Source organism: Eurosta solidaginis, chromosome 3 (assembly GCF_040869045.1).
Source record: "Eurosta solidaginis isolate ZX-2024a chromosome 3, ASM4086904v1, whole genome shotgun sequence".
Taxonomy (NCBI): Eukaryota; Metazoa; Arthropoda; class Insecta; order Diptera; family Tephritidae; genus Eurosta; species Eurosta solidaginis.
Genome location: NC_090321.1, coordinates 2,583,756 through 2,600,481, shown reverse-complemented (window position 1 = coordinate 2,600,481; position 16,726 = coordinate 2,583,756). Strand labels below are relative to the sequence as shown.

At 37.3% G+C, this 16,726-nt stretch overlaps 1 protein-coding gene across 1 annotated transcript in view; it reads left to right on the top strand.

Annotated features, from left to right (window-relative positions):
* SCAP (SREBP cleavage activating protein) overlaps window positions 1-3,437 on the top strand; it is a 58,394-nt gene extending 54,957 nt beyond the window's left edge. The window contains 3 exon segments of the mRNA XM_067770328.1: window positions 772-1,004; window positions 1,854-2,208; window positions 2,460-3,437. Coding sequence (XP_067626429.1) covers window positions 772-1,004; window positions 1,854-2,208; window positions 2,460-2,638 — 767 coding nt within the window. The 3' untranslated portion in view covers window positions 2,639-3,437.
* Window positions 3,438-16,726: the final 13,289 nt, after the last annotated feature.

Sequence of the window (16,726 nt, the reverse complement as noted above, 5' to 3'; positions counted from 1 at the left end):
TGCGATTTTGTTACGAATATTATTGAGAGGGAGAGAGCATCGTCGGCTGTTTAAAAACAAATAAGCGTCGATGCACGGCCAGAACAGATACAGCGTTACTGAAATGATTTACATTAGAGCAAGGAGTTAACCGAAATGGCTTCTGAAATAAATTACCTATTATTCAATGGCCAAAAAAATTTGCCATTTAACAGTACTAATCTTTATTATTCAGGAAAGTTATTATAAATATAAAAAGTTATGACTATACCAAGGGCTTTGACACTTAAATTAAAGATTTTTCAAAAAGCGGAGTTCATCGATGTGTGCACTGAGCGGCTCATATGTATGTAATACTCCTATATTGCTACAAAAGACTAGGTACATTCCCAAACATCAGAGTGCCGATATATTGATGTTTAAACGTTTTTGTTTTTGTATTCAATAATCGAATGTGCCTAAATTTTAATTTTTTCTTGTCACATTTATGCTGCTACAATGCAAAAATTTTATAGGCTGTCTTGTTTTGATTTCGGATTCAAAAAACATTGCTAGCATTTTCTATTAGCAATATAGGAGTATTACATATATGTGAGAAACACTGTTTTTAAAATGATAACCGGGGTAGGGTGATCTTCCACAAAACCATTGAAATATCCAGCGCTCTTTATACAAATTCTTATGTAGAGCACTTTTCAAAAGTTTGTTGAGACATGGCGTTTTCGAAGCAGTACAAAAAAACAAACACGAGTCCTTGCTTATAATTTACTACATTTTTCTCATATCTTGCAGCACACACGCGTGCTAGTTCAGCTGGGAGTATTGGCCTAGCGCATCATTCGCAGCAATCGTTATATCAACAACAACAAAAACATAACGGGCGACCGCCCCCATATCCCAACAATAATAAGGAGGAAATGAAAATCACTTTAATAGCAGTGCGTAATGGGCATCAACAGCCTGTCACTTGCATGGAGGTCTCGAATGGTATGGTGTTTACCGGCAGTAAGGATCATACGCTCAAGGTAAGTCATTTAAATGAGTTTTTTTTTTTTTTCATTTAATAATTTATTTAAGGTTCGATTCGAGCTCAAGGCCAGAACAATAATTTTTTTTTAATGATAATTATTGTTATTTTTAAATTTTTCTAAATTTGAAAAATTGTAGTTTGTTTTTAGAATAGTAAGTATCAAATTTAGAAAAATTTAAAAATAACAATAATTATCATTAGAAGAAAATTATTGTTCTGGCCTTGAGCTCGAATCGAACCTTGAATCATTTATCAATAGGCCGATAAAAACAAAAACAATTCTTAATAAACCATGAGCACTTGGGAATGTCAAACAAAGTAATTGACAATAAACAAAAATCCAGCATTATCAGTGATATGAACCAGATGGCGCAACACTGAATAAATATAGTTGGTAAAAAGGAATAGAAGTAGCAAATTTGCCAGTCAAACAAACCACCGCTGCATAGCTAAATGGTTAGCGCAGCATGCCTAAAGCAAGGCTTAGGACCCTTCGAAATGGATCTATCTGCGCAGCTATGGCGGGGTTGTCTGAAAATTTTTCTACTTACTATTCCAAAAACAAAATACAATTTTTCAAATTTAGAAAAATTAAAAAATAACAATAATTATCATTAGAAAAAAAATTATTGTTCTGGCCTTGAGCTCGAATCGAACCTTGAATCATTTATCAATAGGCCGATAAAAACAAAAACAATTTAATAATTTATTTAAAAATCATAATAAAAAATCATAATAAAAAGTCATTTAAATTAGTTTTTCTTTTTCATTTAATAATTTATTTAAAAGTAACTCTAAATAAAATACTTAACATCTTAAAATGTTTGCTCTCTTCCTCTTCTAGGTATATAGCCTGTCAAATGCCAATATCGAATATACATTACACGGCCATTGTGGGCCGATAACGTGCCTTTTCGTAGACCGTTGGCAACCGGGCACAGGTGGCTCTGGTTCTCAGGATGGTATGTTATGTGTGTGGGATTTATTTACTGGCGCTTGCATGTATAATATACAAGCTCATGATGGTGCTGTTACATCTTTAGTATGTGCTCCAACATATGTTATATCGTTGGGCGTTGATGAGCGTATATGTGTATGGGAACGTTTCCAGGGTAATCTCTTAACCACTATTAATATATTGAATGCATATTCAAGTCTGTTGATGTTAACACCATCGTTGTTGGTCACATGCAAACAGGGTGAGTATTTTTGTTGCTGTGGGAGCCTATATCTCTGAGAGGGGGTGAAGAAATGCTTTACAAGCTTTGAAGAAATATTTTTGAAAAGCTCTTTATTATCTATTAGTTTATATTGGGTTTGATCGGTATCAAATACTATGCGATTGGCCTGTCAAACGTCTAAAATTTATTAAAGCTGTTTATTTAATAAAAAAAACTTTATTTTATACTTCTATACTTAAAGTTATAATCCATCTCTTCTCACATTCAAGGCTCCCTAATTGTTTGGGATGTACGCACTGGTGAACCTGCGCGTGAAGTTAAACTTGATCACGCCAATACATTAATCTGCCCAAAGATATTAATGCTCGCTGGCGATGCTGTTATCTGTGATTATGGCAATGAGCTGCGTGTTGTTCGTTTTCCAATAGTATCGGATAAATATAGTTGAGCACTGCTGTACAATTATCAAACAACTAAGTAAACAAAGAAATCAAAAAATATGTGCACATGCATATTAATGAAGATGGTAATGATAGGGAATGGCACACATCCTTTGAATACCTTTTGCTCTGTCTCTATAAATGAATTTTACGTCCATAATACAACACAAGAACATAACATATCAAACCTGCCTAAGTCCCTCATAATACTAGTTTGAAAAAATCAGGTTATTTATTTTCCGCCGTTCATTTGCTGAAGTTTGTGAAACTGTTAACAAAACAGATTTTTGGAGCAATATTTAATAGCCATTACCTTGATTTTGTCTATATTAACTTGGTCAGTTAAGATGCATTTTGTCCATTTTTTTTTTCTGATCGAATTTTTCATTTACATTGATTTTATGCTAATGCATCATCATCGATTGATTTAGGCAGTTTTGATATGCACCGACTAAATTCATCAGTTCGCCTGAAACTTTGAGGCTGTGCCTGTTAGATAGAAAGCTTTGTAAAAATCGTCTTAGACCATGAAAATTAAACACAATTTGTTAGGTGTATGAAAAATAATACAAGTTAGGTTAATATTTAAGAATTTAAATCGCTTCTACATGAGTTCTGGTAAAAGAACTTATACCCACATATGGCATTATTCTTTTATATAAATCATATATCTAAAAGTGAATTGCAAAGCAGTTTCCTATAAGAATAAGTATATATAAAATATACCTACATTTGTTTACAATAAAACGTGCGATATGTACATTCTTTATCACAAATTTCATTAAAAAAAAACCAAATATTTATAAAGTTCTTAGACCACGTTTTACACATGATTAATCTGCAATAAATTACAAGGAAAAGTTAATATAAAAGTGCAAATATGCCGCATCCCTAGAAGCTAGATTACTAGCCGCTAAGTAATTTGGTCGGCCAACTTGTTTACGCTTTTTTTGACGTTTCTCTTTTATTTCGTGTTTCCAACTAGAGATGGTGGCCGCCGTGGTGTGTTGGTAGCGTGCTCTGCTTACCACACCGAAGATCCTTGGTTTTTTTTTTAATTATGTATAGTACTTGAACGAACGAGCTTTGCTCGGCCTCTTCCGAGATTGCCGCATAATTGCCTCTGTACTAGATATTGATCATTATATCGTTGATGCCTTTGAAAAACCATCTATCGAAAAATTGCAAAACCACCCAAATACCACCATGTGGTACACTTGGGATCTATTAGCCCTGAGCTCAGTGCGTCCAGTTGCATCCAAAAAATCATAACTTTCATATTTCAATATCAATTTTGTAAAATAACGGTTAATTTGAATTTGGGTTCCAAAAGTGCTCTAAGCTCTTTAATTTATATACAGCTCCTAACATCCTTAGAGTATATACAAACTTAATGTCTAACATATTTGGAAAAAAAGATAACTTTATCATGGAGAAAATTTCTAGAGGAACAACTGAGTAAAATAAGTTTCTGATCTCCTGTAAAATTCAAATGCCGTCAGATAGACGGTTTTGCAGTTGGTCGATAAATGGTTTTGCAAAGACATCGACGATATATAATTAGTATAGTATTGTAACGAATTTTGGGAAATTTCGCTTATTTGAAACCTTCTACTAACGTTTGAATCGCTAAACTGTTGAATAAATCACTCCACTATTTAGAATTGCAAACTGGCCTTTATTTAGATTACTTCAAGAGTAGTACTTCACAATTATACTTCACAACCAATAGCGTGTTTAAATCAAAACTGATTACTGATTACTCAGCTTGCGCTGCTTTTATACTCTCCGTTGGTTCCTTCGCAAATTTCTCCTAAAGTCTAGACGTTTCGCCATCTAGAACTGCTGTATCTCCTGCTTGGTAATTCAACTACATATGTGCGTGTGTATGTGTGAGTAACACTTCGGCTGATGACTACATCTGTGTCTGAGTAATCTCTTCGTTGCCTTGTATGCATGTGTGTAAATGATGATTGATTTGATGTACACAAGAGTGACAGCTTGCTTTATGGTTGTTGTGCCTTTATTTAATAACCTTAGTGATGTGAGTATCACTTAGTGATGCTAATATTCGTCACAATACAGATGCGTTCAACGCAATCTTATGCATCGCCACAATCAACCAAGATGTTACGTTTGTAAATATAAAGAAACATCAGTTTTGTATATGTATATTTCCTCAGTTTATTTAATATGAGTGAATATGAACATTTCAATATAAAAAGTGTTGAGTTAATACTAAAGAATAAAAAAGAAGAAAAAAGAATAAGCAAAACAGAGTTGCCAAAATGATAGTAAATTAATTCAGTGTGTGGCGTTACCACTTCGTTTCATATATAACATTTTTCCTTCCTCTGCAGGAGTTAAGGTGAGAATGGAACTCTCGGTTTCCTTTGTCTGGTCGACCGCCGAGGGGCTGCCGGCGTCTCGCTTTGTTCCGGATGTCTTTCCGGTGTCGCCTGCCGTGCTGGTATTGAATGCGATGGCGGTGTATCGTCCTGTATTATTGTAGTGTTGGGAGTAGAGAACCCTTCCAAATCTTCTTCTGATCCCATTGATATATTTTGTGGTGATTCTATGGGTGCTTCGACTTCTTCGTGGTTTTCTACTATACCCGATGCAGCTGTGCCGTTCTCTTTAGCTGCAACCCTCGTTTCATGATGATTCACTTCCGGTGTTGCTTTATCGGGCCCCGCGTGTGACTTCCTTATTTTGTCAACATGTCTTTTTATCATTTTCCCATTGAATTGTATTTGATAGTGAAGATCCCCTAGACGGGCGTGTATTGTTCCTTTGAGCCACTTAGAAATTCGCGGGTTACCCGACAGGAAGTATACGTTTTGATTTACCTTGAACTCTCTTCCCTTTTTCTTGAGATGCATGTATTGTTTTTCCTCTACTTTCCTCGAGATTTCCTCTGGTCGAATCAAGTCCAATCGTGTTCGTAGCTGCCGCCCCATAAACAATAGTGCTGGCGAGTCCCCATTTGTTTGCCTGTTGTCGAATGCGGTGCATTTTTGTACTGTCTCAAAAATTCGTTTATGTTTTCCTGCAAAGAACTATTCGTGGTACCCATTGCTTTCAATGCGTTCTTTACCGTCTGTACGCTTCGCTCTGCTTGTCCATTAGTTGCCGGGTGATACGGTGCTGAGTATTTGTGATATTTAACAGCGACTGTAGTCAGGAAGTTGTTAAATTCCGCGGACGTGAAATTTGTTCCATTATCAGATACAACCGTTTGAGGAACGCCATAAGCCGCAAATACGTCGTCCAGCAAAGTAATTGTCGCGGCCGCCGTAATTGATTTAGTGATTTTCACCTCTAACCACTTGCTATACGCATCCGAGATTATCAGTAGCATTGCTCCTTCGAACGGCCCCGCATAGTCAATATGAATGCGTTCCCACGGTCCCTTGGGATACTCCCAATGATGATCGCCACTTTTCCCGGGTTTGTTTGCCTGTTTTGCACATGATTCGCATTTGTTCGCCATGTTCTCGATATCATTGTCAATGCCCGGCCAGTATATGAATGAGCGGGAGATTCCTTTCATCTTGACAATCCCTAGGTGTGATGTGTGTAAATTGTCAAGCAGTTTGGCTCTGTACTTTGGTGGAATGACGACGCGATGCTCGAACATCAAACATCCTGACGATAGCTTGTAACTCACTTCTGGGGACTTGTATCCTGTCCTCTTCAAGCATTGACCTGTTTCCAGCAGTTTAATTATTTTACCCAGTCGCTCGTCTTTTCTGGATTCGTTTGCAATTTTGTCGGATCTTAATGGTAATTGGTTGATTTGGCGAATCACAAAGTTGTCGAACTCGTCGTATTCGTCTGGATTATCCGTATATGCCTGCCGCACATGTCCCACCTTTAATGGTTGCTGTCGTAGAGGGTGGGCCCGTGAAAGATAGTCGGCGTTAGCGTTTGCCTTTGAATTTTTATACACCACTTCGAAATCAAATCTACTCAGAAAGCCTGCGTAATTAGCCATTCTGCTAATGCAAAGTACTGGTAGAGACTTGTCTGGTTGTAAAATTTGTGACAACGGTTTATGATCTGTGATTAGCGTGAAATGACGCGCGTACAAATAATTGAAAAATTTCTGAACTGCCATACTATTGCCAGTGCCTCTTTGTCCATCTGTGGGTATAGCTGTTCTGCAGTATTCAGTGTTCGACTTGCTTATGCCATGGGTCGTTCAGTTCCGTTCTCTAAGCGATGTGATAGCACCGCTCCCAACCCTGTTTGACTCGCGTCCGTCGCTAGTAGAACCGGTAGTGCCGGGTTGTAGGGTATCAAGACTTGTGGAGAAACCAGCGCCTGTTTTAGATACTCAAAGGCTGAATTTGCCTCTTTGGACCAGTGAAATTTTTCGCTTTTCAGCATATCGCGCAATGGTCGCGCTCTCGTCGCCAGGTCTGGGATAAATGCACTATAGTAAGTAGCTTTTCCTAAAAATAGCTGTAGCTCCTCCACATTCGTTGGTTTGGGGCTATTCAGTATAGCTTCAATGTGTTTGTCAGATTTATGCACCCCCTGTGCGTCGATGCGATGGCCTAAAAACTCCACCGATGGAGTAGCAAAAACACACTTTGACTTATTTAAGCGTAGACCATTGCATTTGATGCGATTTAGCGTTGTCGCCAAAACCCTCAGCAGCTCTTCAAAATTTTCCGCGAACACCAAGATGTCATCAAAGAAATTTAAAACGTTTGGCACCCCTTGCAGGAGCGTCTCCATTTTTCTTTGCCAAATAGCTGGAATATTTGCTGCCCCATATACCGCACGAGTCGGTCGTACTAGTCCGTGTGTAGCTGTGTTTAATGTCAAAACATGTGCGAAATCATCGTCGATCATAAGGTGTGTATATGCGTCGGTTATATCCAAGTGACAAAATATCGCCGCTTTTTTCATTTTATTGAACAAGTCTTCCGCTTTAGGAATCGGATGTTCGTCAATAATCATTCTTGGATTAACCGTTGGCTTGTAATTGCCAGTGATGCGAATATCTCCATTTTTTTTCGCGACTACATGTGTTGCTGAAGCCCATTCCGAATGCTCTACTCTCACGTAAAAGCCAGACTGGAATTTGCGATCTATTTCCTTGGCATACGCCTCTCTCAATGCCATTGGTATTTCGCGTGCTCGTGCGAACGCTGGTGTGGCTCCCGCCTTCAGCTTCACTTTTGCAGACGGCCCTCTCAACTTACCCGCTGTCGTGTCAAAGACTTCTTCGTAACTTGCAAGGAGATGTTGCAGCCGTTCTCGCTGGTTTTCTGAAAGTTTTGGCGCGGTTGAACTTGTAGAGTTGATTTGCCTGGCTGACGAAAATAGCTCCGAAAAGTTAATTTCACGTGCGAATTGTGAGATCCATTCTCTGCCGCAAAGTGTATCGAAATCTTCTTGGACAACATACATATTCAGGCGCCGCTTAGTCCTCCCCATTGATGCGGTTACTACAACCCTACCCATGCAGTTCACTATATGCCCCGTGTAGCTTGTAAATCGTCTATCTGTTTTTAATAATCTAAAATTCGGTTTTATAGTGCGAAGAGTTTTATAATTAATAATGGCGCATGGGGCACCCGTATCAAGCTCCATCCGTATTTGCTTTCCATCGATATTTACGTGAAGCATTTTTCTGTCTACTGCTTTACATACATTAATGCTGTTCAGCTGCTGAACTGGTTCGAGCTCATCCTCTGAAATCTGATCTAGTTTTGCCTTGCACACTTTTGCAATGTGGCCCAATTTTCCACACGAAAAACATTTGGAGCTACTGAATTTGCAGGCTTTTCTGCTGTGTTGGCCCCCACATCCGTAACAATTTGCGGATTTTTCTTTTGGCTTCTTGGTCAACTTTTCAGCATTTTCATTTCTTTTTGTTTTCACTGGTTCGTATCCCAGTTTATACGTTGGTTCACTTGGTTGTTCCCACTCTGTACACTTCAGATCTGTTGTTGCACTTTGTGTTAGTTCGATTGTGTGCGCAATTTCGTATGCCTCAGTAAAATTGTTTGGTTTTTTACTTATAACCTCATTGCAAATATAGCGTGACTCCACGCCATCAGTAACTGCTCTGTTAACATCCTATCCAAAAAGTCGCCATATTCACAATATGCAGCGCCCTTTTTTAAACGAAGAGCGTACTCGGCAATCGATTCGCCTTTTTCTTGCTTACTTTGTCTAAATTTGATACTTTCAGCATACTTGTTCCGTGAGCCATCAAAATGGCGAATTAACACGGTTTTTATTTCATTGTATTTCAGCGAGTCAGGTGTCTTTGGGCTAACAAGTATTTTTAGTGCGGCGTTCAGCTCTGCCCCCATATGCACGAGTACGAATTTATGTTGTTCCTCTTCTGGAACTTTGCTCAGCTGTAAGGCCCGATCTACGCGTGTGAAAAAATCCTGCACTGAGGATTTGTCTTCTGACTTGTATTCTGCAATACTAAACGGTGGCGGTTTGGTTGCTGCCCGCTGATTTGCATTTGCCCCAGCACTGTGGGACGCCCCCTCTACAGCCTCGCGAATCGCCCCTGCCAATGCATCCATCACCCTTTTCAAATCTTCCGGTGTGAGGCTCATCTTTTTAATCCCACTTCTGACACCACTTTTGTATATGTATATTTCCTCAGTTGATTTAATATGAGTGAATATGAACATTTCAATATAAAATGTGTTGAGTTAATACTAAAGAATAAAAAAGAACAAAAAAGAATAAGCAAAACAGAGTTGCCAAAATGATAGTAAATTAATTCAGTGTGTGGCGTTACCACTTCGTTTCGTACATAACAATCAGACTTGGCAATTGAAGTTTAATTCGCCTCGCCATTCATATACAAAATTTCGCGATGCACTGTTAAAAACATTCTCACTATTCAAAAGAGTTTAGTGATCCTTACGTTACAAAAACCCTATTTACAGCATTGGTGAGGCCGATATGAGAATATGGATCGATAATTTGGAATCCGCGTTATCAAGTTCATGTAGATAGGTTAGAATCAATTCAAAAACAGTTTTTACTTTTCGCCTTGAGAAATCTTCAATGGGACTCTTGGTATAATCTTCCTCCCTGCGCTAATCGGTTAGAGAAATGCTTGGAATAATATTTATGGCTAAACTATTAAATGGATCGATTTCAAGCCCATTTCTTTTGAACGAAGTAAACTTGAATGTTCCATGCCGAGTTTCAAGGCATTATAAACCTATAATTCTTAAACAATGCAGAACCAATTTCCAACTAAACGAACCTTCTCTGTATTTGTGTGAAGATTATAACTCTCAATCGAGAATAATTGATGTTTCTTTCGGGCTCGCTCTTTATCATGAAAAAAAACGGCATCTTCTCTTAATAATTAAAAATAAAAAATAATTTTTTAAAAATCATACGTATGTATACTCTTAATCTATTGTATTTTGTGTATCAATATTTCTCTGCTGATCAGTTTCTCTGTAGCTAAGCAATTTTAGATCTCAACGCTTAAGAAGCCACTGCCTCTCAAAGACTCGGTAACAATAAAAAATAAAAATTATGTATTAATGAAAAAAAATTAACAAGATTAGCCTGGTTTCATCGGGCCACGTATAAATACAATCGTTTTTATATTTGGTATAATATTCATATACTTATATGGAACCTTCGAACCTCGGGACGTAGTATCAAACGAACTTGTTCTGAGTATTCTAAATTAACGGTTTATACGGAATGATTACATAAACGGAGATGAACTTCTCGAAGTTACAGAATAAGTAGGTAAATAATTATAAATAACTAGCGTTGTTCTGCCCTAAATTTGTATATCTGCATACATTTTAATAAGCTTTTTCCGTCTAACTCTCCCTCGCCCCTCTACACTTTTTCCTAATCTTTGTATTCACTCCACCCTCCGTATTTTTCGCTTCATCTATCTCCATCTTCGTCTCATTCTATCTCTTTCTCAGTCTCCTTCTCTCTTTTCTCTTCTCTCAAGTTTTTCTCATTATTCTTCATATCTTATTGCCAGTCCCAGAGGGTGGTATGTATTTTGTTCCAGTCCCACTCCGAGTCTCAGTCTCAGTCCCAGTCCTAATCCCAGTCCCAGTCCGTCTCTGGTCTACTTCCCGGAAAAAAAGCATCGGAAATACTAATATAGGCAAATTTATATACCAAATTTAGGCAAATCGAATAGGACGTATGTAAATAGGTATGTAGGTATTATTAATTCATGTCTTTATTTCGGCTTCGCATGCATATTGTATCAGTTTTGCCAGGATGATGCGACTAAATCGAATATCACAATGAAAATTACTTAAAAGCTCTCAGCAACAGCTTTCATTTGATATCCAAAATACACACAAATTCTAGGGGTGCCCGGGTCCACATTTTGGCCTATATCTCGAGACCCTAGTCACCAATAGGTATGAAAACTACCCTGTACTAAAGCACTCATCAACAGCTTTCATTTGATATCCAAAATACACACACATTTTAGGGGTGCCCGGGTCCACGTTTTGGCCTATATCTCGAGACCCCAGTCACCAATAGGTATGAAAACTACCGTGAACTAAAGCACTCATCAACAGCTTTCATTTGATATCCATATTGTAAAAACACATTCTAGGGGTGCCCGGGTCCACGTTCTGGCCTATATCTCGAGACCCTAGTCACCGATAGGTATGCAAACTACCCTGTACTAAAGCACTCATCAACAGCTTTCATTTGATATCCATATTGTATAAACACATTCTAGGGGTTCCCGGGTCCACGTTTTGGCCTATATCTCGGAACCCTAGTCACCAATAGGTACGAAAACTACCCTGTACTAAAGCACTCATCAGCAGCTTTCATTTGATATCCATATTGTATAAACACATTCTAGGGGCGCCCGGGTCCACTTTTTGTCCTATTTCTCGAGACCCTAGTCACCAATATGTATCCTGGTCCACTACCCGGAAGAAAACTTATCCGACATTTTATTCTAGATATAACGCTACCTACATACCAAATTTCAGGCTAAACGAGCCATATATACGACAGTTTAGAATAAATCGGTCACTGCTCCACTTCCCGAAAAAAAAAACTTTTCACAAACACTCTCCGGGTTCCTATTAAGTTATCCTAAAAATTTCATGGCAATCTTTCTATCCGTTCTCGGGTTATGGAGTGACAATCAAAATGTAAACTTCTTTTTATATATATAGATTACTGTGTAGCAATACAGCATATAAGTTAAGGCCACAATGTAAAGTTCTAAGACAGTCAGCACCCTTTTTTTTTTTTTGTGAGTTCATTGCTTGCGAATGCTGAGTGAAGTATCCTATGTCGGCTGTCGGTTGGAAATCGCTCTATCTCAAAATATATATATTTTTTTAACATTTCCCACTTCAGGATTTGTTTCAAAAGCGCCCTATATCATATTGTGACGAATATTAGCATCACTAAGCTGATACTAAATAAATAAAGGCACAACAACAATAAAGCAAGCTGCCACTCTTGTGTACGTAAACTCAACATTTACACACATACATACAAGGCAATGAAGTGATACTCAAACACATGTAATCATCAGCCGAAGTAGTACTCACGCATACATCCGTATATGGCTATCAGATAGCATGAACTACAAATATGCATGTATATAGAAATTACCAAGCAGGATATACAGCAGTTCTAGAAGGCGAAGCGTCTAGTCTTTAGTAGAAATATGCGAATGAAGCAACGGAGAGTATAAAAGCAGCGCAAGCTGAGTAATCAGTAATCTGTTTGATTTAAACACGCTTTTAGTTGCGAAGTATAATTGTGAAGTATAATTGTACTACTCCCAAAGTTGTCTAATAAAGACCATTTGCAATACAGAATATTGGAGTGATTTATTCAACAGTTTAGCGATTCGAACGTTAGCAGAAGGCTTCAAATAAGCGGAATTTCCCTAAATTCATTACAATATTTTAATAAGTATTCGAAAGATACATATTTCAACTTCATATGGGTTTAGTCCATTCGCATGGTTTAGCTTCTCTTAATAAGTGATCCGCCGATTTCTATATAATGCATCACCAGGGAAAATTTTAACGAAATATTAAAAACGTCTGGTTAGTGGAATGTGATTTAGAGTTTCTCCACATAAACACCGTATAGGACAGAGTAGTAGAAACTATGCGAAACAAATACAGAGTAATTTGTACATCACATGTCTAGACATCTCCCATATCTAAAAAAATTGGATTGGTCGAATTTTCGACCACGGGTGATACTAGTATAATACAAAAAATCATGTTGGTCAGCATATTTTGCTTTGGCTTTCTTGAAAAACTATACTATTCATTAACTAAATTTAATTAACAAACTTTTTTTATATATACAATTTTTTTTAAATATGTACTTAAGTATCAATTATCTTCTATTATGAATATGCCGCCTTCGCTAGAACTTGGAAAAAATTTGCTTTTTCTTTACTTTTAAAGCACTTTAAAATCAATTATATATGAATAAATATGTAGTATACATATGTATCGTACTGTACCTCGATGATCTTTTGTAGATATAAACAAATGTTTACATACATACGTATGTGCGTTGCCACGTGTTATGTAGAAAAGTAATTTATCTGAAGTGAAATGTAAAATTGAAGCTCACGCTGAGTATATAAAGTTCGGTTACACCCGAACTTAGACACCATTACTTGTTATTTTTGAAATTATGTATGGTACCTGAACGAACGAGCTTTGCTCCGCCTCTTCCGAGATTGCCGGATAATTGACTTTGTACTAGATATTGATCATTATATCGTTGATCCCTGTGCAAAACCATCTATCGCCAAATTGCAAAACTACCCAAATACCACCATGTGGTACACTTGAGATCTCTTAGCCCTGAGCTCAGTGCGCCCAGTTGCATCCAAAAAAATCATAACTTTCATATTTCAATATCAATTTGTAAAATAACGGTTAATTTGAATTAGGGCTCCAAAAGTGCTCTGTACTATCTCTTCATTGCCTTGTAAGTATGTGTGTAAATGGTGTTTGATTTGATGTACACAAGAGTGGCAGCTTACTTTATTGTTGTTGTGCCTTTATTTACTTAGTATCAGCTTAGTGATGCTAATATTCGTCACAGTATAATTAGTATACATATCTTTTTACTTACAAACGGAGGTCTTCAAAAATGGATTTAAAAAAATATCGTGCCTAGCCTCAAAAAGAGATTGGAAATATTTTTTTAAAGAGTAATTGCAATCTAGTGGTTAGAGGTTTGTTATGCTAAAATAAAATCGACTCGATAAAATGGAATAAATCGTTCAGATCTATTTCCTTGAATTAAACCATTATTTTCTACACCTTCTATACTCATGCCTATGGACACCAAACTTCACAACACAAACATTGAGATATAAATATTTATTCACAATTTAAAAAAAAAAAGCTGATTGAATTCACTTGTATATAATTTCACCATGAAGGCTACCAAGGTCAAATGACGAGCTGCCTTTACGAAACAAGTGTTGAATAATTCAATCCCCTTCAGTGAAAATTGTAGTAGAAAAGTACCTTAAGTAGTATATTAGTAACGATAGCAGTTTTATAAATGCCATGAATTTATCTTAGAATTTGTTTCAAAACCGCACTATCTGAGCATAAATTCAATACATATTGACATGAGATAGGAGGTTAATGAAAACAAATCTGAGATGGATGCTCTTCAAAGTTATTCGGAGATAAGACGTTTTTGACACAAACCCTGAGATGGGGAATTTTTGAAAAATACTTTGAGAAGGGGCGAGTTCGAACTGGCAGCCGAAACAAAATAGAAAAATAGCTGACTTCCTTAGAACTTTTAATTAAGGCTTTGACATTTTACTATTTGCTATACAGGGAGTGTATTTACCTAGTTAGGGAGTCGTTCCGTACCGTTGATTTGGAATATTCGGAGCAAGTTCGTTTGATACTACACGCGTTCCTAGTTTTCGAATGTTTCGAGCATCGAAATGATTAAGTTTTCACCTATTTCTACTACTAGTATTTTTCATAAATGTGCAAAGAAACAACACAGCTAGCTAATGTCAATTCGATTTTTGAGCAAGATGGCTGCAATTTTCAAAAACCTGAGCAAACCTCCTGGGATTGAATCATGGACAGCAGGAACTTTGTTTTATCCTCATTCACTATCAAACTCATCTTTTCCGCTTTTTTTCACTTTAGATTAAGCAGAACTTACGGCGCTGGTATTCAGGTGGATGATATCAATGTCATCAGCACACGCCAGCAATTGCAGGCTATTATAGTTTCGTTCCATAGCAGTTAAGTTCTGCAGCTAGTATAATTATCTCCAGCATAGAATTAAAGAAATTGCACGATAGGGGGTCAGCCCTGTCTGAAACCTCGTTTAGTTTCGAACGGCTCGAAGAGGTCCAACCCAATTCTGACTGAGCTAGGGTGTTGCTCAACATCGTTTTGCACAGCCTTATAAGTTTTGCGGGGAAACCAAATTCAGTCATGCTGTCGAAGGCCGCTTAAAAATCGACTAAGGGTGATGTGTATTAATTCCTTCTTGGCGGTTTTTTTTTTCAAGATTTGGGGCGTTGTGAAAATCCGGTCGATGGTAGATTTACCAGGTCTGAAGCCGCACTGATAAGGTACAATCAGCCGAGTCACGATGGCTTAAATTTTTTGCACAATACAACAACCACATGAAATTTTGCAGCGATTATTTGGGTATATATTTTGAAAAAAATGAAATTTTTAATTTTCGCTATCGGATTCTAAAGTCGGAGTTCGAAACGCGTATTTTGGTACCTCTAATCGAAAACTAGAGAACTAGGTTAAAATTCGATTAAGGAGCGATTTGAGAAACACTGCGATGTTGTCACAGTTATCGGTTATTTGTACGATATGATCACTTAAGGCCTGGTTTTTCAGTAGTTGGTTAAGCTAAGCTTAAACTAAGTTTGCTTAAACTCTATTCAAATTTAAACTCCAGTTAAACTACTCAGCAGTTTTTCAGTCACAGTTTAAGACCGCCTTTGGGGTATGCTTTTTTGTGCTGCAACATTGGTTTTTTCATTATCTAGTTTGTAGATGTGGCAACAGCTGGATTTCGTTTCTCCAGCGAAATATATATCTAGTTCCGGAAGTGATATCCAACATCAGTATTTAATTATTCTTAAACCAAATAGTTCTCGAGTTGATATCCAACTTCATTCTCCAATCACTATTCAACCTTTGAGAAATTTTGTAAAATTAAAAGTTTTCGATTTGACCTCCAACGTCATTAATATTTTCCAATTATTATCCTAATTTCGAGAGATTTTGAGAAATGTACAGTTCTCAAATGAATATTCAACACATTTCTCCAGTTGATATCCAACATTGCATATCGAGTTGAGATGGAGTTGAAAAAAAACTCCAAGGTGGTACCACCAAAACCAACAGCTGTTTATTGTGAGAAATATACACGAGGTTGATAGCAGTAATGAAGCGTAATTTAACAAAAATAAATTTCCACCGTGGTGTGATGGTAGCGTGCTCTGCCTACTACACCGAATATCCTGGGTTTTTCAATTAATAGAAAATTTGTTTAAGTTAGATCGCCCCTCGGCAGTGTTTGACAAGCACTCCGAGTGTATATCTGCCATGAAAAGCTATCAGTGAAAACTCATCTGCCTTGCAGATGCCGTTCGGAGTCGGAATAAAGCAAGTAGGTCCCGTCCCGCCAAATTGTAGGAAAAATTAAAAGGAGCACGACGCAATTTGGAAGAGAAGCTCGGCCTAAAATCTCTTCGGAGGTTATCGGGCCTAACATTTATTTATTTTTTAAATTATAGAAATTGATTTTATTTTCGTGAAAATACTGTAGTATGGAATCTTACATTTGAGTCCAGTTAGAGAACCACAAGTTGTTAATTAAATTTTTTCAACTTTAGTAATAGCATTTTTTACTTTACAAAAATTCCCCTAGTATGCTGTGATTCTCGAGTTGAGCCACTGCTTCGAAACAACTCTTATGATTTTAAAAGTATGCCTAGTTTTGAACATGAGCTTTAATGGTACTCAATCCCAAATGCTTGTTGGGTATATTCGACGCCATTTCGCACGAACGCAAATAAATGCTAG